We start from the raw sequence: 26160 nt of genomic DNA, 5'->3' as shown, positions 1-26160 counted from the left end.
TAATGCTAAGTCTCTGACTTTCTCTCAAGCTTTCCTCATAAGATCTCTTTTTATTGTCCGTTATTGTTTTTGCTGCCATAACCCGTTTTTCTCAAACATTTTTCAGAACTGTGAGGCATTGCCTGCTCTGTTGAGTTTCCTCTCCTCTCCTCCCCAACCAGGACTTCTGCAGTCTTTAGAGATTCAGCCCATTCGGGGATTCACCCACAATAAGTATTTCTCATTTTAAAAGCCACCCCTATTACTTCAACAATTTGTTTAAAATATGTATTATATAGTTAAGTGACATGATGTACATTGTATATATCACTTATTGTGTGCCAGGCCCTGCTTCAGTTTGAGATGCCAGAGCATTGGTGTTAAAGATACCAGGATGACAAAACAAGATGAAAAGGTCATTGAAATGGTTCAGACTAAAGGGAAAAAAAACTTGATAACAGACTGAAACAATTCCACAGAAACTCAATCATTTCCACTGGGGAATATATATAAAATAACTTAAGGGAGGTTTTTAATTGGGGTGGGCGTTTCCCAGTATCACACAAAACTTGACATCCTCATATTCATTTCTTACACATCCTGTACCCCACTATAGATTTCACAAATATGTTTTGAGGTAAGGATTATTTGGCCACAAAGTTTAGGGCAGGAAATGTTTAGACTCTAGTGGAGGCTGTGGTCAAGTTGATTCAATCTTTGATCAGTGAATTGCGGTAGAGGGCATAGGGTTTTGAGGGCAGGTGGGAGAGACTGGTAGCAGATTTTCAAACTGGAACTGATTCTCACAAGTGTCAAGTGGAGAAAAGTAGCAGGCATGAGGGCTATGCGTGCACATAATTGGGGTGAGGGGTAACTAACCTGCTCCAGCCCCAAACCCAGAGGCAAATGCTCAAGCTCCTCCATTCAGAAGTCTAGTTGATCCTCCTCCAACTCTCCAGTACCCCTCCCAAAAGTGTCCCTTTGAGGGCTGTGTTTTCGCAGTTTGATCCTGATTTGCTAACTCTGGCAGAGGGAAGCAAGTGGTCAACAGGAAATTCTCCTTGCTACACCCCACCCCACTCACAGAAGCTGGCCAAAATCCCAGCCTTCTGTAGTGGTCACAGGTACAACAGCCGCAGTGATCCGACATTAACACTACCTAGGACGCTTGCTGTCCATTCTCTCACTGCTGGCCTGGAGAGAGAGCAGCTAGCTAACCTGGCTGGGATCCTCAAGGTAAAGCTCGTTTAATTACCTGACATGAGGCCACAGAGATTAGTCTAGATTTGTGTAGATGACCCACTGATGCTGGGTGCCAAATGGCACCTACAGACAAGAGAGCCCAGGATCTTGGAATGGCCCAGGTTTCCCTTGGATGGCCACAGGACACACAGAGAAGTGGAGCATTGCAGCTGCTGGGGACACTGTGCCCAAGGCAGGGAAGTGAGGGCAGGACCCTTGCACAGGCAGCTGGCAGCACTGGAGTGGAAGGGTTCTCCATCGCCTTCTATCCAGAAGGACAAAGCATTACCAGACAAACAGCCTGAGATCCTGAATGTGTCCAGCATCCACTATGTCCTGGACTCCATCCTGCCTTCCTGGTATTCAACTTCTGAAGAGGGGAGCCAGTTTTAGTAAACTCCCAAACTACAAAGAGGATATACCCTTCTCCCTACCTGCAGGATTCCAAGGTAAATTTCAATCCTGAACTTCCTTTGCTAAAACAGAGGGAAAAAGCACCCCACCCCACTACACAGACGGGAAGACAGAATCGAAGGGGCCAATTTCCCTGCCCTGAAAAACCAGCTTTGGACCAGTGGGCACACCAGAGCCACATGCTACTTGATTCCCGGTTTACTAATCGGACTTGAGTTCAATAACCCTAGACTTTTTTTTCTTTTTGTCACCTGTTCTCTCTCTCTCTTTCTTAGTTGATAGCCTAGAAAATAACAGAAAGGAGGTAAGTAGGGACAATCTTTAATCTTGAAGAAAAATGCTTTAAATAAGCCTCCTATGCTGTTGCCACCAAGGCCATGAAGCCAAGTCAGGCCGGCACTGTCTGAGACCACTTGCCCCCGGTCTGAATAGCCCCAGGAGCTGAACAGCAAGCTGAGACTTCACAGAGCATGAGGCCCACCTGCACTCAAAGGCACGCCAGTGCAAATGCGTCATGCAGCCTGGGTATTTCGCTATTATTCATGCGACTGTTTCCTCCCCTCGTGCATCCCAGACAATTAGAGTTGAGTGTATGGAATTATAAGGTTGACAGGTTGCCCTGAGCTTAGGGAGACAAACAAGAATGAAAGCTGATATTACAATTCAAAACAGCCCCTGAATCCTCCTATAATTACAGGCATTAGTGTCAGAACAGGATCCAGTCGTACTGTCTTTTTTAATGTTTTACTCACTAAGTGCCAAAGAAAGGACAATAACAATGTTCGGATTAATGTCTTAAATTCTATCTTCCCCAGGGAAACAAAGACTCTTTATAATGGAAGGTACAATCCCACTAAGCAGCTTGGCAGAAAGTCCAGTCCTACCCCATTTTCTTTGGGGGCAAGGAAATTCTGAAATACACAACCTGCCCACCTCCAGTGAATACCATCTTCTTATTATATAAAGTAATAAGACCTTGAAGAGGAAGTGCTCTATGGAAATTAAAAAATAGACACTCACACATTCTAGTTTTACCTTTTTACAAACTTAAAAAAAAAAAATCATGCCCTGACCACTGTGACTTAGACATCATCCTGCAAAGAGCAAAGTCACTGGTTTGACTCCCGGTCAGGGCACATGCCTGGGTTGTGGATTCAGTCCCTGATCGGGGCGTGTATGAAGGGCAACCTATCAATGTTTCTCTCTCACATCAATGTTTCTCTCCCTCTCTTTCTCCCTCCCTTCCCCCTCTCTCTAAAATAATAATAATAATAATAATAATAATAATAATAATAATAAAATAGTCACAATTTTAACAAAACCCAGATACTTATTCCTTTCCTCTCAAAATGGAGATGAAAAGTTGCCTTCCCACAGCCACCAGTAAGATACTTTCAGTGACATATAACATTTGCTCAATTCTGTGCTGCATATGTTTCCATTTCTGAAATTGGAATGCATCTTACAATCTGTGTACACTTGACATAGTGATTTCTCAAAATGCTATTATTAAATAAAATGTTCTAGAATCCAGGAGAGTTCTTTCCCTTGGGGTCACAAAAAAAAAGTCTCTCCTCAGAAGGTAAGAGTTGTTTTTCCTTAAAAAGTCCTGTGGCCTTGTTTCTTGCAGCAGATGAAGAAGCGCCAGGAATGCAGTGGCGCTAACTAAACCTGGGACCTCTAAGAAGGATCTTGCTGCAATTGCCTTTTCGCCAGGAAACTCAGCCTGCCTTCCAAGCCCACCTCCTTCAACAGCTAACTCAACTCAGCTCTGTAAAACTCCAATGAACCTACCTGGGGAATGGTAACAGTAGTTAACACTGGTTTCATTCATAGGGCTGTTACGAATATGAAGTTACATTCAATCATCCATGTAATCTTACCAGCTTGGCAGGATGTCTGGTACATACAAGTGATCCATTTTTGTTAGCTATTATTCAATGATATTAGCTGTCATTTTAACCAATACATACGTAACTGTAGCAGCTAAGTAACTATGCATAACTAAGAGTTAACTTCTTAAGGTTTAGCCTAGGAATTAACTTCTTAAGTTTTAAGCATTAGTTAGAGAGAAGTAAATATAGTTTTCAAAAAATATATGTCCCTGGGGTTAGAGGGGATAAAAATGGAAGAATAAGAAGAATGATGTGGAGAAGAAAATGGTAGAGAAAGAAGAAAACTCAATATACAAGGGTATGTTCAAGGATACTTGAGTTAAGAAGAGGACAAGGAGTAAATTTTGACCCAGAAAGTGTAATTAGAATATAGACTAAATTACTGTAACAAGGACACTAAAGATTCAGTGGGTCCCACATGGTAGATGATCGTATTCTTTCAAATATTGGTGAGAAGGAGGTAGGTTATTTGCAGAGTGGCTTTATTTCATCAGGTTGTCCAGTGAGCCAAGTTCCTTCTGTCTTGGTCTACCATCCCCTGGAAGAATGTCTTTCTCTGAATTTGCAAATCTGGCTGGCTAGCATCTGTCTGTCCTGCAGATGTGAGAAAGGGGAAAGAGAAGAATTAGAGAACAATCAACTCCCTGTGATAAGGACAAGACCAAGGAGTTGCTTGCATTATCTCTGCTCAACTCCCACCAGCCCCAGGGCCATACCAAGCTGCAAAGGAGGTAAGACTACAGTTCAATTTCTCTAAACATGCAGAGGTGTTCACCATGCAGCCCTATGGGCCTCCTGTGGCCCAGGATGGCTACAAATGTGGCTCAACACAAAATCATAAATTTACTTTAAACCTTTTCTTTTTTTTTGCTCATCAGTTTTTGTCAGTGTTTGTGAATTTAATGTGTGGCCCAAGACAACTCTTCTGCCAGACAACGTCTTCTGGAGCTGTGTGGTCCAGAGACGCCAAAAGGTTGGACACCCCTGAAAAGAAAAGAGACTGTGGGGGAGAAGCTGGATAGCAGAGAGTGAGCGTCTGTCTCACTCTAGAAACTTCGACCTTCAGGGAAGGAGCTTGGAGCACAGCAGTACCAGTGCATCCGTTCCCCTTGACAAAAGCATCTTCCTTCTCTGAACCACACAGCTCTACTGTTAAACAGGTCAGGAAGAGCAGCTGTCATTATCTCCATTCCACGTGGCCCTTGCAAGTTCATTACGAGCTCAGAATAACACAACTAGCATATGGTAGAGCCAAGATTCGACCTCAGGTCTTTAGACTTCTAAATTTATTGAGCCAGCAAACGGCAGATCTGAGCCCAGTGTCTAAAATTGCCCCCAAATCATGGACTCTCTTCCACCCCATTACTTCCTTGTCACGCCACATGGGATGTATGTGCAAAGCTATCAACTGAAGACAGGGCTGAGGTTTCATTCCATGAATTGCTTTTTTGCAAATACGAATATTGTATGCCTGATTCAATCAAATAACTATTTGTTCAACATTCAATATCTATTATTGTCTATTAACAGATTCCATTCTTACTTTCATTGGGAGGGGTGCCTATAATGGTAATATAATCTACCCTTGGGGTAATATTCCCTGATCCTCAGCCTGTTTTGCACCTGTGGTTTGCCTTTTGTCAGAGGTGGGTATTCACAAAGGCTGGGGTGGGAGGCTGCATGAGAATTAAATGACTTCCTCCTCATCTGAACGGGAGGAGCGCTTTCTTCCACCTCCTGAGAAGCTCCATTAAAAGCTACCACTGCCCCTACACAGCAGGTTCATTACCAGGCAGCCAGCATGGCCACTGATAAGTCCAAGTTTATTGACTACATTGATGAAGCTCTGGAAAAATCCAAAGAAACTGCACTTTCTCGCTTGTTTTTCACCTATCAGGGGATTCCTTACCCGGTCACCATGTGCACCTCAGAAACGTTCCAAGCCTTGGATGCCTTTGAAGCCCGAAGTGATGACATCGTGCTAGCATCCTATCCGAAGTGCGGTAAATAACTCGCTTTCTACAAGGCCACTTTTACACAGTGAGTAGGTTGGGCAGGGTGCGAGGCAAAGGTGGCAGGAAGGCAGCCAGAAATCAGTGCGGAGGACGGCCAAGGTGGGCCAAAGTGCAGAATGTAGAGTCACCAACTGAAACTGCTAGATTTAGAAACCCCCCAGGGTCTGAGGAAGGAGGCCTGTGTGTCAGGAGCAAGGCGGGTGGGCTGGGCTGGTCTGGGGCTGGGGTGGAAGGAGACAGATGCTCAGAGGGGCCGGCAAACAGAAACAGGACGGGGAAGTCCAGTTGCTAAGCAGCACTGAGAGTAGTAGTCGTTTGTCATCTTGATTTTGGACCAAAGTAAAAACGCAGCTGCGTCCATAATTTATGTGATTTCCATGTAATCAGTTACTTTTTCAGGATACAACATCAACCCTCCAGTTTCTCAAACCAGTCTTACAATGGTCGATCATCGATGGAGGATAAAATATTAAGAATATAAATTATCCAATTTCATACCATCAACTTTTGATGTTTTTAAACAGTTATTTTATCTCTAAGTGTTTATTAAAGCCAACCTGATTTCATATTTTTTCCCTTCACTGATGCTGGGTTTTTATAAGATCAAAGTTATATACTCCTATTGAAAACGTTCATTAATGTAAAATAACACGTGATGCATGTTAAACAGTCATTGCCACAGCATAATGTGTTTCTGTAAAGAACATATTGTAGGTTCAGAAAGAAGTACTATTTCTTATTAAAGGAGAAGTCTGAGAGATAAGTTGAATTTATATTAATGTCAGTAAATAACGTTTTCCACAAGCCTTTGTTCCTTTGCACAGCCCAGGTTGCTTCAAACACAGAAGAGCTGACCACACACATCAGGAAATGATGGCAGATTCTAATTTTTAGGATGGGCTTGCTAAAGTAACATGTCATTACTATATCAAGACTCCTTAATGAGCTTTGTATGTCTGATTTTCCCTATAGGTTCAAACTGGATTCTTCACATTATTAGGGAGTTAATATTTGCTGATTCTAAAAAAAAGTATGAATATCCAGAATTCCCGGTTCTTGAATGTGGGGACCCAGAAAAATATCAGGTTAGTACAAAATAACCTTTAAATTTATAGCAAATTATCAGAGAAAGATTTCTTCTGGTTTGAGTATCTTTGAGCTTTGAGTTCAGAAAGCATAATACTAATAATTATTGGAACTTAGTGTGTGCTTATCCTATCCCCAGCACTTTTCAGAGATTGTTTCATTTTATTACAGAATAATCTTATCACCATTTTACAAAAGGTAAAACTGTTAGACATTTGCTCAAGGTCAAGGGGAAATAAAAGGCAGGGCTAAGATTTGAACCCAAGTTTCCTGATCAGGGTTCTTAACCTCTACACAGTATAGCCAGCTTATTTTTTAAAAAATGAAGAAGAAGAGAAAGAAATAAAGAAAGAGAACCCTTTAGTAAAAAGGAAGACTTTAAAATCATCTAAACTAATATTAAAATGTTCTATAAGATTGAGACATAAGATTGCAGTTCCAGGGTTTCTGGAAAATGTTTTAACTCGGTATGATATCTGGGCTTTGAATATCTGTAGTTTATCAGAAATGTTTATATATTTTTCTCCAGGTAGTTTTAAAAACATTTTTTGTATTTTTGTAATTTCATCATACCTAACAACACAGATACTTTTCTATGCAATATGCCTTTTGTTTTAAAATGGAAGTGAGAGAGGGTGAACTCTACATAAAAGTTCACTTTCCAAAAAAACTTTTCTAAAATACATGTATTTTCTTAGATGAGATGTCTCTATATCTAGTCTTTGCATTGCTTACAGTATGATTCTATCACACATTTTCATGAACATATTACATGTTTATCCAGTTTTGTTACATTTAACTCCCATTTTCCCCTTGGATATTTTTCTAATTCTTTTAGGAACTTTACTGTTTCTCATATGTCTTTGTGTGATTTTTGGACATGTAGTTTGTGGAAAAAGGACTCTATCACTTAATCTGAAAATTACTACCTGTGTGACTTTTTGAAAAGGGTTTACAACCTCAAAGCCATGGTTAATCTCTAAAATGGGGGTTACCGTGTTGTCTGCCTGAGAGGATTACTGTGAATGATTACAGAAGTATGTCCAAATCTACAAAGTGCAACTTTATGTAAGCCAAGTGGTATGACTCCTAGTCACCAGTTGGGCCCATATCATTGATTTAAATTGTTTTTAATTTTTTAAACCTCATTTTTTGCCTCCTTGCTTGAGCTGAAATCTCCACTAAGTTTTTACACAACAATTGCCTATAAATATCAGAGTATCATTTTATCACTTGAAAATTATGCTACCAAGTAGTGAGTAACCTAGTCTACAAGCATGGAAATGAATATTTGACACCTTCCCCCTTCCTGCCACATAACATATAATAAACATCTGATATCAAGATGAAACCCTGAACCTTGGCAGATCAAACAGGTTACAACTCACTTTTGCAATTCCTGGTAGATCATTTTGTAAAGGACATGATCATTTACCCACCATGCTGTACACCTGAAATGAATACAAAGTAGTATTAAATATAAGCTGTAATTGAAAAATAAAATAAAATAATAAGTAAAACAATCAGTAGAAGCATCTTACAAAAAAAAAAGAAAAAGAATCAATCACTGAGTCCTTATACTGACAAGAATTTCTCTCATAAATTATTTCTCAGATATTTCAGTGACTATGCACATTCAGGTTCTGCTGGAGCATTTAATTGAATGGAGTTTTGTTTGTAAAACAAAATAGATCTAGATGTGAAAAATGGATTTGAAGGAACTATGGGAAGACTTGAATATTTTTGTTAAAAACCTTGAATGTAGAGAGATCCAAATTAAATGAAAAGGTAGATTGCACATTATGAGGTTTCTTGAACAAAATATTTGGCATTATTATGGGAAAAGGTAAATTAAAAAAATAACCAAAAAATGATAAGCAGTATCCAACAAGGAAGTTCAAAAGGAAAATTCTAACTATTCATTTATGATTCTCCATTCCTTGTACCCACAAAGGAAATAGAAGTAAAAAAAATGGAGGAGGAAGAGGAGAAGACACAGCAATAGTAATGCTTAGAGCTGTCATTCAGCCCTGGCTGGTGGCTCAGTGGATTGAGTGCCAGCCTGCAAACCAAAGGGTCTCTGGTTTGATTCCCAGTCAGGGCACATGCCTGGGTTGCAGGCCAGGTCCCCAGTGGGGGTGTGAGAAGCAATCACACATTGGTGTTTCTCTCCCTCTCTTTTCTTCCTCTCTTTTCCCTCTCTAAAAATAAATAAAATCTAAAAAAACCAACAATAAAAAACAAACCCACTACCATTGATATAGGAAACTTAGGAGTAATTTACTATAAACACAGACACACACACACTTGCTTTCAACTTGTTGTATATATTTTCAAGAGAATGAAACAGTTTCCGTCACCAAGGATTTTGGCAACTCACCTCCATTACGACAAATTACCTGGGTCCATCGTCAAGAATAAAGCCAAGGTGAGTGTCCTTTCCTAGTGGTATTTCAGTTTGAAGTTTTTAATGTAAAGTGATTGGCTCTGAACTATATTATGAGTTTGCTACTCACCATAGAATTTTAGTAAATGAAGTGTGAGATGTAAGTAATTCTTTGTTTCTTTCTTTGGATATATCTGTTATAGTTACATTCACATTTGTGGAATCATCAACTATGATATAAAACATATACATATTTTAAAAACCTGTTTTATAGTGAAAAGATTTCAGCTCTGGGACATTTAGCATTTACCAAAAGAACACAACCTAGGAAAATGAGCTCAAATTATTCCTTTTGTTATATCTGGTGAGCACTATTTATCTAAAGTCTGGTATTTCCTTTCTGATTTTCACATATAACAGCAAACTTCATATCATGCGTAAATAATTGTATGTGCTTTGGCTATTCTTAGTTGTTTAAAAATTTTGTTTTATTAAACATTATTGATCTGTTTTTACACCTATTAGTTTTTACCCAGTCCTTCTTGTTTTCACCTGGTCTCTTCCCATTTCCTTGTTTCAGGGTACCTCTTTCCTCTGTCTCAAGAGCAAAGATGAAAATTAATTGGAAGAAGGATTTAAATTCTTTTTGTTGTTGTCGTTCAGTTACAGTCGTCCCAGTTTCCCCCACTGTTCTACACTGTCCCACCCTCCACCCTCTCCCTGAGTTTCCACCCTGCTGTTCATGTCCATGGGTTCTTTTTTCATGTTTCTTGACTAGACTGTTCCCCTTCTTCCCCGTTATTCCTCTCCCCCTATTTCTTTTATCACTGTCAATTTGTCCCTTATCTCCATGTCTCTGGTTCTATTTGGCTCATTTTTTGTTTTGTTCATTAGCTTCCACTTATAGGTGAGATCATATGGTATTCGTCTTTCGCCTCCTGGCTTATTTCACTTAGCGTAATACTCTCCAGTTCCATCAGTGTTGTCCCAAAGAGTAGGAGCTCCTTCTTTCTCTCTGCTGCATAGAATTCCAGTGTGTAAATGTACCACAGATTTCTGATCCACTCATTACTGATGGTCACTTGGCTGTTTCCAGCACTTGGCTATTGTAAATAATGCTGCTGTGAACACTGGGGTGCATAGGTTCTTTTGAATTGGTGATTCAGGGTTCTTAGGGTATAATCCCAGCAATGGGATCACTGGATCAAACAGTGGTTCCATCTTTAGTTTTTTGAGGAAATTCCATACTGTTTTCCACAGTGGCTGTACCAGTCTGCACTCCCACCAACAGTGAACCAGGGTTCTCTTTTCTCCACATCCTCGCCAGCACTTGTTGTTTGTAGATTTATTAATAATGGCCAGTCTGATCCATGTGAAGCGGTTATCTCATTGTGATTTTCATTTGCATCTTTCTGATGGCTAGTGGTGCTGAGCATCCTTTCATATGTCTCTGGTCCTTCTGTATGTCCTCCTCGGAGAAGTATCTGTTTAGGTCCTTTGCTCATTTTCTAATTGGGTTGTCTTCCTGGAGTGGAGTCATGTTAGTTCTTTATATATTTTGAAGATCACACCCTTGTCCAAGGTATCATTAGCAAATATGTTTTCCTGTACAGTTGGTTCCCTTTTCATTTTGCCGATGTTTTCTTTAGCCATGCAGAAGCTTTTTAATTTGATGTAGTCCCATTTGTTTATTCTTTCCTTTATAGCCCTTGCCCTAGGACATATTTTGGCAAAAATATTGCTATATGGGATATCTGAGGTTTTACTGCCTATGTTGTGCTTTTATGGTGTCATGACTTGTATTTCAGTATTTTATTCATCTTGAGTTTATTTTGATGTATGGTGTAAGTTGGTGATGTAGTTTCTTCTTCTTTTTTTTTTTTTTTTTGGCATCCCAACACCATTTATTGAAGGAGCTATTTTTACTCCATTTTATGCTCCTGCCCACTTTGTCAAATATTAATTGACCGTCGAGACATGAATTTATTTCTGGGCTCTCTATTCAATTCCATTGATCCTTTTGTTCTTATGCCAGTACCAGACTGTTTTGACTACAGTGGCCTTGTAGTATAGTTTGATACCAAATATTATGATCCCTCCTACTTTGCTCTTCTTTCTCAAAATTGGTGAGGCTATCTGGGGTCATTTATGGTTCCATATAAGTTTTTGAAATATTTGTTTTATATCCGTGAGATATGTTAATTGGTATTTTGCATTAAATCTATAAATTGTTTTAGGTACTATGGACATTTTGATAATGTTATTTTCCCAAACATGAACATGGTATATGCTTCCATTTATTTGTGTATTCCTTAATTTTTTCTAAAGTGTTGTGAAGTTTTCTGAGTACCGGTCTTTTACGTCCTTGGTTAGGTTTATTCCTAGGTACTTCATTTTTCTTATTCCTGTATAAAATGGGATTTTTTCCTAGTTTCTGTTTCTGATATTTCATTGTTGGTGTACAAAAATGCCTTTGATTTCTGAATATTGACTTTGTATCTCGCTATTTTGCCAAATTCATTTAATAGGTCAGGTCGCTTTTTGGTGGAGTCTATGGTGTTTTCTCTGTACACTATCATGTCATCTGCAAATAATATCAGTTATACTTCTTTCCAATTTGGATGATTTTTATTTCTATTTCTTGTCTGATCACTGTGGCTAGAACTTCCAATATTATGTTGAATAGAGGTGGTGAAAGCAGACATCCTTGTCTTGTGCCTAAGAGAACGCTTTTAGTTTTTGCCCATTGACTATGATTTTGGCTATAGCTTTCTTGTATATGGCCTTTACTGTGTTGAGGAATGCTCCCTCTACTCCTACTTTGTTGAGTGTTTTTATGATAAGTCAGTGCTGTTTCAGCATCTTTTGATATGATCATGTGATTTTTGTCTTTCATTTTGTTTATGCTTATTATGTTTCTTGATTTGCAAATATTATACCATCCTTGTATCCCTGAGATGAATCCCACTTGATCATGGTGTTTGATCTTTTTAATGTATTGCTGGATTCAGTTTGCCAATATTTTGTTGAGGATTTTAGTGTCTATGTTCATCAGAGATATTGGCCTGTAGTTTTTTTTCTTTGTTGTGTTTTTACCTGGTTTTGGAATTAGGACGATACTGGCCTCATGAAAAGAGTTTAGGAGTCTTCCCTCTTCTTGAATTTTTTGGAATACTTTGAGCAGGATAGGAGTTAGCTCTTCCCTCCTATGTGTTGTAAAATTCTCCTGTGTAGCCATCCGGTCCAGGGCTTTTGTGTGCAGGGAGTTTTTTGATTACTGCTTCAATTTCACAAGTTGTTATTTGTCTATTCAAGCTTTCTGCTTCTTCTTGATTCTGTTTTAGAAGATTATAAGTTTCTAAAACTTTGTCCATTTCACCCAGGTTGTCACATTTCCTGGCACATAGTTGTTTGTCAGTTTCTGATAATCCTTTGTATTTCTCTGGTATCAATTGCAATTTCTCCTCTTTTGTTTCTGATCTTAATTATTTGGGTCCTCTCTTTTTTTCTTGATGAATCTGGTCGATTTTGTTTATCTTTTCAAAGAACAAGCTCCTGGATTTATTGATCCTTTGAATCATTCTTTTAGTCTCTATGTCATTTAATTCTGCTCTGATATTGATCATGTTTTTCCTTCCACTCACTCTGGGCTTTGTTGTTGCTCCTCTAGTTCTTGTTGATGTAGGGTTAGGTTGTTTATTTGTAATTTTTTCTGATATTCCTATGATGCAAATGTTACATTTCATGTTGTCCTGAAGTCCCTTAAACTATCCTCATTTTTTTTTGAGTCTTTTTTTTGTTTGTTTCATTTTGTTGCTCTGCCTGGGTATCTCTTTCTACCTTGCCTTCCAGCTTGCTGATTTGGTTCTCAGCTTCATTCAGCCTGTTTTTAATTCCTTCTAGTCTATTATTCATTTCAAATATTATATTCTTCATTTCTCCCTGGTTCTTGTTTGTAGTGTCTATGTCCTTTTTCATGCTGCCATAATTCCCATTCAGTTCCTTGTAGTTGTCAGTGAGTTCCTTGACTATCCTTATAACCATTTTTTAAAATTCTAAATCTGATAGATTGCTCACCTCAATTTCATTTAGCTCTTTTTCTGTGGATTCCACCATTACTTTCAACTGGGGCTTCTTCCTTTACTTCCCCATTTCCGGTGGCTCTTTTTGTTTATTTCTGCATCTATTTCTGCATCTCAGGATGCTCTGCTTTGCCTGCCTGTCTTTGTGGGATGTACTTCTGTGGCAGGAGTGCTGGGGGCCTAAATGGTGCAGTTTCTTTGATCTCCTGATCTGGATGCTCTGGGGTTGCCCATTATTCAGTTTGTGTGGGTTTTCTTGTTGGTGGCTCATTCATTGGTGGGTTCCCCCCTCCAGCTTGCTGACTGGTAGTCACACCTCCCACCATATCTTATATGCTGTTGTACTTTGTGTATATCATGCTGGTTAACAAAACAATATTGCCAGAAAACTGAACTCATGCCAACAGCAATAAGAAAACCCCTACCACATCAGCAATATCAACAACAATTGGGCGAAAATTAATAAAGGTTGAGATTAAGAATATTATAAGGTAGGAAAGAGGAAATATGGGGTGTTAAAGGGGGAAAATGATTTTGAGTGGGAAGAGTGGGGGAGAAATAATAAGAGTAGGGATAGAAACCAGGCAAAAAAAAAAGGCAGAGAATGAAATTTAAAACGTAAGTGAAACAGGGCAGGGTGATGGCAAAAATAGAGCAAGAGAAGGGAAGAGTATACTATGAGGTCTGACACAAATAAAAAGGTATTGAACCAATGGGAACAGAACTGCAGAAAAACCACAGCAGGGTCAATAACAGTGACAGCTGCGCAAAGATCAATAAAGGGGGAAAGGGAAGAAGAATATTATACAAAAGACAGAAGTGAATATGAGATGTCTGCAGTAAATAAAAATGATTTTGAGAGGAGGGGGCAGAAATACCAATAAGAGTGAGAAATAGAACCCAGGCTAAGAAAGGGGGTGGGAATCCCTAACTCAACTGATCAAAGGCAGGGGGAAGGCAACATGGAGTGAGACAAGGGGGAGAGTAGCCAATGGGATTCGAAGTGCAAACAAGTAGTGAACAAATAGGAATACCGTTGGGGAAGAACAGCAATAACCATGGTGTCCTCACCCAAAGCGAGGATATTTCCCAATATTAAAAGGCTATGTGAAAGGCAAAAAAGAAGAAAACACAAGTTCTGAGGAAGAGTGAGGTGAAGTTCGTCTCAGTCATTGGTGTTTGCCTTCCGAGTTTTCTCTGGATCCGTCTCTGGTTTTCCATCAGCTCAGAGCCCTGGGGTGGGTCATCCAACTTATGGCTACACCACCTGTATCTCCTTCACCTGCCTCTAGAGGGAGCTTCTGTTGCGATGCAGAGGGTGAGGCCTCTGAGTCTCCCCTGGGAGGCACTGTTCCATCTTCTAGGAAAATTGTGGGTGTGTTCCCCCTGCCCCTACACCTCCGTCCTTAGTCTTTCCCAGTTTATTTCCAATACTGTATAGTTTCTCATTACACATTTGTCCCTTTCACAGGGTAGGGGACAATCTGTGTGTGTCAGCTCTCTCCTGCTTGGTGTAGAGGGCAGCTCTGTGTGCCAGCCGGGGCTGGCGGTGCCCTGAATCTGCCTTGCTGCCCCTTGCTGCACACTTTCTGAACTCCCTGCTGTGACGGCCACAGCGAAATAGGCCCTAGGACCCAGTGTTTTTTTGTCTCCCTGCGAGTCCTTCAAAATGGGCCCTTTGGGGCATTTGTCTTGCTGTCTTACTCTTTTGGAAATGCCCCCTGCAGAGTTGCGAGGCCTACTGAGCCAGTTTTGCAGATCTTCCCCTGCTCTCGCAGGAGGTGGGGGCTGGGCTCAATCTTCCCTTCCTGGACGTTCCACCAAGGAAGGAGGCCCGGTCTGTCCTCAAATAATCTCGGGTGCGCAGTTCCCAGCCCACCGTCCTCACGGCACACTGTGGCCTGCCCCCTCCACCCTGCAGCACTGCACCGGGCTGGGTCCGAGGCACCATCTCACTTCGCACCTCTAATCAATCTGCCCAGCTGAGTGGGAGTAAATTACACCCACAGTCCTCCCTTGTTGGCCTGGCAGCTGCGTGCTGGGGTCCCTGCCCAGGTTTCCTCAGTTCCCCTTTGAAAAAAAAAAGTCTCTCTGTGCGCTCCCGCTGCAGCGCCGAGCCTCTGTCCCATTTGCAACACCCTCCACCTCTCCGAAAAGCCAAGAGTTTATCAAAGTCAGGGCCAGTCACGGCCCTCCTCCTCCTCCACCAGAACCAGATGCGGACAGTATCTGGCTCACTCTCAGGTATTCTCCCGCCGCAGCTATAGGCGTGCTGCTAGGGTGTGTGTGTGTGTGTGTGTGTGTGTGTGTGTGTGTGTGTGTGTGTGTGTCTGGCTCACTCTCAGGTATTCTCCCGCCGCAGCTATAGGCGTGCTGCTAGGTGTGTGTGTGTGTGTGTGTGTGTGTGTGTGTGTGTGTGTGTGTGTGTTGCTTGGTTCTTCCTGACCACTTTGTGTATCCAAGTCGCTCCCCTCCCAGGCCTGGGGCCTCCTCACGGGAGGGGAGGGAGCCGCTAGGCTGCTGTCTCTGACCAGGCTCTCCTCAGATGCAGGTGCCCCTCCCGGGACTTTTCCCATCCATTTATAAAACCTCCTCAACGCCCGTTTTGAAGTGTCCTCTGTACGCTTTGGCTTCCGAAATTCCTATCAGCTAAGATCCCATGGACTGTTCACTTTGTTTTTTGGAAGATCAGCTAAGTGTCCGCGTTGGGTGCAAGAGCAAGACCCCGCTCCCACCTACTTGGCTGCCAACTTACGAATCCAGGATTTAAATGCTTGAATGCCACAAATAAAACAGAGATGATAGTATAATAATAGCAAAGAAAGTGGAAGGAAGAAAACAGCTAAGATAACTACAATGGTAAGAGAAAGGAGGGGAAATAATGGAGGAGGAAAGAAATCACTAGGGAAGTGGAGGCTTAGCATTAGTGCCTTGTGGCCAGGGTATAGGATTCTAGGAGCTTTGAATTGGAAAATACCTTAAAGGTTGCTACTCCAATCCCCATGAAGTGTTCATATTCCACTAAGTGGCTGTCTGGACCATGATCCAGCCCCTCTATCACTCACGCCAGCTTTGGACAGCTCTGTATAAGTCTTTGTATTGAGAATCTCCCAAAGCCCAAATATCACTTTAACATATAATCTCTCCAGTTTAATGTGGTTAAATATAATCACAAATCTAGGTGATTTGGGGCCTCTAATTATTACATAAGAAACAGAGCTGAAGTAATTTATAAAACATTTGGGTTTGGAGTGAAACAGTTTCACTGTTGCAAGAATGCAAGGGCAAGAAAAGAAAGGCAGCCAAGGGCAGCGGTTGATGCCGGGCTGGGGCTTGTCCACACTGCAGCTGGCCCTCGCTGTTCAAATCTGTGGCTTTGTGGTAACTGCCACAAGCCGAGGCAACCAATGAGCGATAGTCAGAGCCCCAAAATAACACCTGCAAGGGGCAAATATCTGCTATATCTGGACTCAGGGGTCGGGGTGTGTTGTGGATCTAAATGAAAGACATAGACCTCAGCTTGCTTATCGGCATTCAGTTGTACCCTGCTGGCGTTAGTTCATTTCTTTAGACTGACAAGGTGTTTTGAGATCCCGATTCCTTCTCGGCTTCATGTCATCTACAAATTTGGTAAATACACTTCTATATTTACCCGAATAACTCATTAAAATGATAATGGCCTTATCAGGACAGTGGAAATGCCATAAAAAAACCTCTAGGCATGCTTACCTTAATTATATCCTTTGCACATGAGTTTTATATGCCTAATTGCTTCTTTCAGCTTATGAGTTCCACTTTGTGGGAGAAATAATTAGCAACAAATTTAATAGAAACTATGAAATTAAAGTAGAAACTAGTTTAGAAACTATGAGTATGTCTAGGAAAAACTTGGTGTTAGCAGTGCCTTATTCTTAGAGAAACCCATATTGCCCCTGGTGGTTACTTCTTCCTCTTTTCTGTGGCCCTAAATCATCCACTTCAGTCAATTCTAGAAAACCTCCTCCAAATGGAAGTCAGGTTCACAAATTTGTGCTTTCCAAATCCATGCCTACATCCTTTCTGACCCTGAAATGACATCTGCCAACTTCTAGTCTCCTGAAGCACTTGGGTGTCATCTCAGATTCCTCGGTGACCATTAACAGTGCTCAATACTGTATTCTGCAGTCTCCTCAGTCTTGTTATGGAATTCGTCACGTCAGGACAGAAGGCCTAGCTAAATCCACTTGGAGTGGCCAGAAATTCTCCTGTAATCTTTTGGTTTGCTTGGGTTTCAGTTTTCTCTTTACAATGTGTATTTCACACTTTTCACTCAGAAGAATAAACTCACTCCTCGTCAGAGAAGTTAGGTTTAAGGTAGGACATCAGAGGTACTGCTGCATCTGCATCACCCATTGGCGCACCTCGGGGCCCAGAGAGGGGGCCTGCCATTCTTTGATCTTCTCCCACCCAACTTAACCGTTATCTTAACTGTCCTTAATAGTATTTTGCATCTTTCACTTCGTTTAGGGGTTTAACCTTTCAGATCATGGGCCTGTGAGCTTGCCCTCATTCCTTTTGTACATTTTCTATGTATGCCTCTTTACTGGCTAAACTCATGACCAGAGGTCCCCTCCTGTAACACCGCTGTTCTTTTTCTTCTTCTTTCTCCCCTGTCTCCAGGGGTATGCCCAGCTATCGCCTCCTACTCCTCAGTTTCTTACCGTCACTCTTTCTCTATATGTTAAAAAACTATGCAGCCTACAAAAGGACACAGGATGTCGCTCACCCATTCACTTTTTCAAAGTTCAAAACATGTCACGAATCAGTTAACTTAGTTTTATCTCCCTAGATGTTGGTGATATTCCGAAACCCTAAAGACACAGCAGTATCTTTCTTCCATTTCCACAATGACGTCCCTGATATTCCAAGCTATGGCTCTTGGGATGAATTCTTCAGACAGTTCATGAAAGGACAAGGTATGGCTCTTGGTGAAAGAATTCTTCTTACTTTGACAGATGACTACATAAATAAGAAAATTCAAGTGTGCTTTAGGGTAAAGAAAGAAGGGAGATCAAGATGGATGCAGGAATCAGAAATAACTTTTCAGTGAAGTTTTATAGTACAACTAACTAGTCTGTGCATCACACAATAACATTACTCTTTTTCTTTTTTTAAGGTTTTATTTATTTATACCTAGAGAGGGGGGAAGAGAGAAAGAAAGAGAGGGAGAGAAACATCAATGTGTGGTTGCCTCTCACGTGCCCCCTACTGGGGATCTGGCCTGCAACCCAGACATGTGCCTTGACGGAAATTAAACCAGCAACCCTTTGGTTCGCAGGGCTGCACTCGATCCACTGAGCCACACCAGCCAGGGCTGAACTTTGGTTTTCTTACTGGTAAAGCACACGTAAGAGTATCTGACCTACTGGAGGTGTGACAGCATAGGTTTTGTTTGGCCACGCAAGGTCTAGTGTCAGACTGTCTTTGAAATGTACAATACCCATAACTTACCACCTGTGTGGGCTTAAAGTGGTTACTTACACTCTCTCTCTATTTCCCCGTTAACCAAACGGGCATAAAAATTGTACCTGTCTCATTGGATTGCTCTAAAGATTGAAGTGTAAAGTATATGCATGTTAATTAATACTACATTTAGAAGAGCAGAAATCCTGACCACAGTGGCCTAAACACATCAGGTTTTCTTTTTCTCACCTAACAAGAAGTCCGAAGGTAGGCAACTGGTTCAGCAGCCCAGCGAGGAAGGCCAGAACCTCTGATACTCCCTTGGGCTCGCACTGTTGCTTTTTACACTGTGCTCTCAAGTTGGCTACTGTCTCTCTAACCATCACCTTCAAATCATGAAGAATGCTCACTAGAACAGCAATTGCTTTCCGGCAGACCCCTCGATCCATGGTTCCTGTTTGTGTCTCACTGGCCAGACCATCACGTCACCAATCACAGTTCTTCTAAGGGAGTCACAGAAGGGGTTTGTTTAGCAACAAATAAGGGAGTGTATTGGATAAAGGGTCACAAACTTATTATATTTGCCACAACAAATAAAACAGGTAGAAACTGCCTGGCTGAAAACAAGGGTTTCATGATAAGGATGATAACTATAGTAATTATGAAATTATTTTTATTATTAATGAAATAATAATGGCCATAATTTATTGAATTGGCACGTAGTATTAATTAGGCATTTGACATGTGTTCATCATTGAAACCTCATACACCAGACCCCTTTACAGCTGAGGAAAGGAAGGCACAAAGAGGTTTGGGGAGTTGCTCCAAGTCACACGGTTAGTAGGCAACGCGGCTGGTCCTTGTCTCGCTCCATGTTGTCCAGTATGGTAGCCACTAGCCTTGTGTGGGAATTGAGCACTTGAAAGGTGACACAATTGAGAAGTGAATTTTAAAAATTTTATTCTATTTTAATTATTTTAAATTTAGATTTAAAAACTGCTCCATGCATTTACTGGAAACTTTTTAAGTTAGTTTGGCACAACTCGAATGTATGAATCCACTTTTCCAAATATAAGTTTTGTGAAATCCAAAAAGGTATCAAGTGTTTCAGGTAAAAACTTAGCATTCAAATTAAGATTCTCTATAAGTACAAAATAATTACTGGCTTTAAGATTTAAAGTACAAAAATATGTGTAATGACTCATTAGTAATTTTGATGTTGATTCCATGCTGAAGTAATAATATTTGGCTATATAGGAAGCTCAATAAAAGAAAATATTAATTTCAATTCCACATGTTTCTTTTTGGCTTTTCTTCTTGTGGCTACTAAAACATTTTAAGGTTAGGAAAAAATTAAAAAATTTAATTACAGGTGTGGCTTACATTAAAGTTTCACTGGATGATACTGGTCTAGATAACATCTGTCTCATCATTTCTTTCTGGCATTACTGTCAGTTTTCATGTATCATTCACTATTTCTGAATTATTTTATTCACCTAAATATTCATGAATGTCTGTAGTTTTTTATCAAACCAATGTACAGCTTGCTTAGTTGTGTTATTATTTACAAAGATAAAATTAATACAAATCTGATACAAGGACTGGCTTGTATCAGATCTGATACAATACAAGGACTGGCTTGTGCCAGATCTGATACAATACAATACAAATCTGATACAATACAAGGACTGGCTTGTGCCAATTCTCGTGGAGCATGGACTTGTGATAACTTCCAAACCTGTTGTTGGAGCTCACTCATATATAGAGAGCTTATGTTTTAGCGCATACATTAACCATCTATCATTTTAACCTCAGTTATTTAGAGTTCCTTAAGAAGTTTTTTTCTTGCGTTTTTAGTTTCTTGGGGAAGCTATTTTGATTTTGCAATTAATTGGAACAAACATCTTGATGATGAAAATGTTAAGCTCATATTATATGAAGACCTGAAAGAGGTAAGATATGATTATTGATATTCTATAACACAATTTAGTATGAACTACAACACAGAGCACTTAACATGTCTGCTTGTATTAACACACACAGGGTCTAGCATAAAGAATGCCCCTTTTTAATTATGAAATTATAGGCATGTAAGTCTGTAACATAACGATATCACATTCAAGCATATCATGTGACATTTTAGGTGAAATGTTCAAGTTAAAGCTATAAATGATTACACCCATATTATTATTACCCTACCAACCACACTCGAGCAGGCCTTACTTCTGCTGGAAAAACAGAATATTTCATGTATATGATATAGTGCTAGGGAAAAAAAACAAACAATGCATAAATGCTTAGGTTGATTATTTAACAGAAATAAATAATGCTTAGCTATTTATTACTAAGAGTTGCTGCTTTATTTTCCTTTTATGATAGATGGGCCAAATTAGAAATATGAAAAACAATAGGTAGGTCTTAACTGAGATTGAATTGAACATGTATTTTTCTGTGAATTGATTTTTCCATGCAGTTTATAATTGTTTATTCATAACCATTTAGTGAGTGATTGCTCGGCAGTGTTCTACGCCCTTGTGATATACCAGTGAGAGACCAAAGCTCACTGCCCCGAGAAGCTCACATTCTCACCGGAGGAAAAAAAAGACAGAATGACAAATAATAAACACAATAACAATGAAAAGGTATATAATATGTGAGGAGAAAAGGAAAAATGGTATAGCTGATTAAGGAAAATTGGAAATGCCTGGGGGTGGGGGATTAGGATGCTGGACAAACCCCAGTATAAAATAGGATGGTCACGGAAAATGTCACGGGAGGGATTGGATTTAAGGAACGATCTGAAGGAAGTGAGAGAATGAGCCAAGCGGGTAACTGGCACAAGAACAGGTAGAGAGAATGACTGGAGTAAAGGCCCTGAGGGGGGACTTCCTGTATGATTAACGGACAGGAGGGAGGCAAGGGGAGAGTAACCTGTAAGATCACCGCCCATGCTGGGTGGAGTATGAGGAATGGCGGGACAGAGGACTGACATCTCCTTGGCCTCCGCTCTGAGTGGAATGGAAAGTCCTTCTAGGATTCGAGCAGAACAGCGATAGGAGCTGCTTCGTTTTTAATAGGATCATCCTGGTGTGTGAGATCAGACTGGAGAGGGGCCAAGACAGTGCAGGGAAAACTGAGGTGGCGCCAGCCAAGGAAGATGGTGGCTCAGACCAGAAAAAGCAACGGAGGTGGTGAAAAGTGGTTGCATTCTGAGTGTATATGGAAAGAAGACCCAGTAGGATTTGCTGCTAGATTGCATGGGGATAAGAGTAGTGAGAGAAAAAGAGGAATCAAAATAGACTCCAATATTACTGGCCTAGCTTACTGGGAAGATTGAATTGCCATCATCTGAGTAGGAGATGGCGGGTGAAGTAGGATTGTGGGGACGACTTGGGGTTTGTTTTGGGGCTTGCTATGTTTGAGATGTGTGTTAGTCACCAAATGGAGAGGTGAAGGAGGCAGTTGGGCATAAAACTCTTGAAGGCAAGAGCTCTGGCCTACAGATAGAAATTTGTGAATCACTGGGCCATAGACAGCATTCACAGCCCTGAGATTACCTACTTATGTATGTATGTGGATAGAGAAGGAAGAAGACAGAACTGTGCCCGGAGCCCTCTGACAAAAGAGTCGGGGGCGACGAGGAGGAATCAGCAAAGGAGACTAAGCAGGAGTGACTAATGAGGCAGGAGGTAACCAGAGTGCTGGAACAGCCACCCCCCTCCACGAAGAAAGTGTGTTAATGGGAAGGGTGAGCGTCAAATGCTCAAATGTCCTCTAACCAAATTGTGTTTTTAACACAAGTCTCTCCTGTCTTATCCAAGGAAAGTATAATGTAATGTAACTCTTCCATTTATGGGATGCATTTATATAACAGGGAAGAACATAGTTATTTAGTCTTTTCTCATGGGGGTTGGAAGAAAGTTGCTTGTTCAGATTGATTTGGGAACTGCTGTATTAGATAGTCTGCTCCTTTGGGAGATTCACACTGCATTTTGCATATTAAAGACTGAGAGACCCTGTAGGGGAAAAAAGGTCTTACCTTTGTTTAACCCAAAAGGTTCCAAGATTATTTGACCTCAACTATTCACCCTTCTTTTCTTTTTTTTTCATGAAACATCTATAACCGTCCTGAGGTATACGAGTGTTTTTGTAGAATATAGTTTAAGAAATGTAATGAACCTGCCCTGTTGGGGATACTGATGGGGGTGAGGGTGAGGTTCATGATTTATGAGGGTATTTAGACAAAAATAAATTTAAAAATCCCTTCTATTTGTTATGATTCTAAATATCATACTTCCTTGATGATATTAAACACTAGCTATAAATAGGATTCAGAAGAAAAGAGAATTCAAATGAGCATATATGAATACATTGATTTTCTCAGCTAGATAGATTAGACTGGTGCTTTAAAAAAAATGACTACCATCTTAAATAAAATGATAACCTATTAATTAATGTTTAATGTCATTATTTATATCCTAAATAGTTTAAAAGAGTTATAAATTAAACTATAAGGTAACATTGATAAAAAATATCTTCTAGAAACCACTCAACTATTTATACAGAGATATCAAAGTAAACCTGAGTAAAGAGATAAACAGATGAATTAAACAGGCTTAATAAATCCATTCCGTCTAAGAAATCTGTCTTTGTTTATGTCTTTGCTTATTCATGTAGAAAGAAGGTTATGCTTTATCATTTTGTTTTCAGAATCTGGCTGCTGGGATAGAACACATCGCTGAGTTCTTTGGGTTCTCGCTCACTGGGGAGCAGATTCAGACGGTTTCTGCTCAGAGCACCTTCCAGGCGATGAGAGCCAAGTCCCGGGAGACGCACGGGGCCGTGGGCCCGTTTCTGTTCCGCAAAGGTGAAGCTGCGTTGGTTTCTAGGCCACCCGTCAGTTGGCATGTAACAGGCCATTCATACAACTGTTCCTCAAATATGACAGGTTTTTTCCTTTTCTCTCCCTCAACAAGAAGTCTGGCCATAGTTCAGAGCCAGAACTGGCAGCCTATGGTGTCTTTTAAAATAATAATTTTCTTTACCTTTCTGCTTGTCACCTTCTGATGACAAGGGCGCAGCTAGGGCTCCCCCATTACGTTAATATTAAAGGATTGTTTCATTAAAATAAAAAAGGAAAGGCAAGAGACAGAATCCTGCGTATTAGCTGAGTGAGACCCCTTTTAAGAACATTCCTGGAAGCCTCGCTATTCTGTGACTTCTTGTGTCTGCTGGCCACCTCTCACTGCACCCTTGGCTGGGAAATGTGGTTTTCTAAAGGTGGGCACATAACCCAATTAAAATTAGGGTTTTGCAGCCCTGGCTGGTGTAGCTCAGTGGATTGAGCACGGGCCTGTGAACCAGAGGATTGCAGTTCGATTCCCAGTCAGGGCACATGCCTGGGTTGCAGGCAGGTTCCCTGCAGGCCAGTTCCCTGCAGGGGATGCACTAGAGGCAACCATACATTGATGTTTCTCTCCCTCTCTCCTTCCCCTCTAAAGATAAATAAGTAAAATTTAAAAAAAAATTAAGGTTTTGCAAGTGAGGAAGAAAAAGAAAATGATATTGGATAGGCAACTAGTTGTCCCTGGCACTGATGATTTCATTATAGTATTCCAATGCCCTGTGGAAATTTATAATGGCATAGCTCAGGGATTGCTGGTTTATTTTATTGCATATGTAATGAAAGTATAATGTGATTTAGAGGCAGCACACAATTGATAGGCAATAGCTATCAATTATTAGGCATCTATTCATGTATTTGGCCCTTGCTGGGCTTAAATTTTATAGCAAAAAAAAAGATACTGAATCCTGCATTTTACAAATGTGGCCAGCATGCTCAGAAGCTCATAAATGATGGAGTCAGGATTTGAACTTAAGTTTCGTTGACTAACTCTATACATTTTGTCAAATACAAACCTATTTTTAAAATCCACTGTGAATGGAACATTGATTGTAACTCTGACTTTGGTTTGCTTCCTGATTGATGTTAATCCTGATTTTAATGCTTAGTCTTATGGCTTTAAGGAGGGGAAAAATGCAACTTTTCTACACATTGTTAATCAAATACTGTATGGAATAGAAAAATCCTAAAGTATATAATGTGGTAACAAGATTTTTACTACTATTTCTTATAGAAAATTCAGAAAGCATTGGAACATGTGAAAAAGCATTAAAAAGTATCCATATTTCCCTCACCAGAGGCGGGTTGAACTTTTTGGCGTATTTCTTCCAGCTTTATTCTGTGATATTTTACACAGTTTATGACATGTGTAAACAGCTGTGTTTTATTTTATTTCCTTCATATAGCTAAGCATTTTTTAGATCTTTAAACCCTCTTTTATAAGCATACATTTTAATGGTTATGCAACAAGGAACTTATAACCTCCACCCAAATCATCAAAAGATGATAAAGGAAGAAGTAACTCCCTTTACATTTAAAAGCAAGTATGAAAACACATTCTAATCCCAGGCAAAATAATCACTTTTGTGCAAAATTTTCAGGATCTGAAGTCTTAAACGAAACCTGTTGTAAACTAATCACTCCTCAAGGAGCATTTAAGGTATTTAAAAGACTTTAAAGAAGAATAAACTGGCTCTGAAAAGACACTAGACGTTTAGGTCATGAGTGTGGGGAGGGAGGTGCAGATGGGGGGTTACTGAGCCCAAGGTCCGCTCAGTGATGTAAAGAAAGCATGTCACCTGCCACACCACACATGGGGAAGCCTCAGTGGATATGGTTAACTTTATAAGAGGAACTACATTAGTTTTTTAAGACACCCTATATTTTTCATGTGTCCATTTTCTCATTTCAAAGTGAAGCACTACACTTCAAAATGGTAAAATTAAGAAAAACTATTCTAACAAGTGTCTGAGTCTACTGTTTTTTTTGTTGTAGGTGAAGTTGGTGATTGGAAACATCTGTTCAATGAAACTCAGAACCAGGAAATGGATCAAAAATTCAAAGAGTGCTTAGCAGGCACAGCCCTAGGAGCAAAGTTGAAGTATGAATCATATTGCCAAGCTTGATTCTGGCCAGTTCTTCAAGCTTGGGTACTTTATTTTCCTTAATAATAACTGAATTTAAATAATTAAATAATAAATTGGTCAAATAAGCAAATAATGATGGTAAATAACATATAGGGATAAAAATACAAATCTAACAATAATGATAATATTTAAAGTTTTTCAGCAAAAGCTTGTTTGTTCACTTTTTGAATTAAGACCAGTTATCTAGAAAAAGGATTTTAAAAACCTATCAAACATGTAGATAAAAATAAAGGCATTTTATATATTTAAAAAACTAGGAGAAATACTCTAACATACGTGCACTATAAGAAATATTAGAGCCTTGGTTGGTGTGGGTCAGCAAATTGAGCGCTGGCCTACGAACCAAAGGGTCACTGGTTTGATTCCCAGTCTAGGGCACAGGCCACCAGTAGGGGGTGCGCAAGAGGCAACCACACACTGATGTTTCTCTCCCTCACTTCTCCCTCCTGTCCCCTCTCTAAAATAAATGAATAAATAAATAAATAAAATATTTAAAAAAAAGAAATATTAGATAAAGTGGGTATAGGCAAAAGGAACATGATACAAGATGGAAATTTTAATCTACACAA

General features: G+C 40.1%; 1 protein-coding gene across 1 annotated transcript; it reads left to right on the top strand.

Annotated features, from left to right (window-relative positions):
- The first annotated feature begins 5433 nt into the window (after positions 1–5433).
- On the top strand, positions 5434–25570 carry SULT6B1 (sulfotransferase family 6B member 1). Its single transcript, XM_037165387.2, has 7 exons — positions 5434–5533; positions 6518–6630; positions 8970–9059; positions 17928–18054; positions 20399–20493; positions 23252–23408; positions 25440–25570. The coding sequence occupies exons 1-7, from the start codon at positions 5449–5451 to the stop codon at positions 25568–25570; spliced, it is 798 nt and encodes a 265-aa protein (XP_037021282.2). The 5' UTR covers positions 5434–5448.
- Positions 25571–26160: the final 590 nt, after the last annotated feature.

This window comes from Artibeus jamaicensis, unplaced genomic scaffold (genome assembly GCF_021234435.1).
Source record: "Artibeus jamaicensis isolate MK-2021 breed Jamaican fruit bat unplaced genomic scaffold, CSHL_Jam_final contig_465, whole genome shotgun sequence".
NCBI classification, from domain to species: domain Eukaryota; kingdom Metazoa; phylum Chordata; class Mammalia; order Chiroptera; family Phyllostomidae; genus Artibeus; species Artibeus jamaicensis.
This window is presented reverse-complemented; position numbering and strand designations above follow the sequence as displayed.

Bases quoted from the DNA above. Each gene is read 5' to 3' on its own strand.
- SULT6B1 (XM_037165387.2), top strand. From the start codon at position 5,449: ATGTGCACCTCAGAAACGTTCCAAGCCTTGGATGCCTTTGAAGCCCGA. The intron at 9,060-17,927 runs GTGAGTGTCCTT...TTATCTCCCTAG, and splicing joins TCGTCAAGAATAAAGCCAAG to ATGTTGGTGATATTCCGAAA. The intron at 23,409-25,439 runs GTGAAGCTGCGT...TTTTTGTTGTAG, and splicing joins CCCGTTTCTGTTCCGCAAAG to GTGAAGTTGGTGATTGGAAA.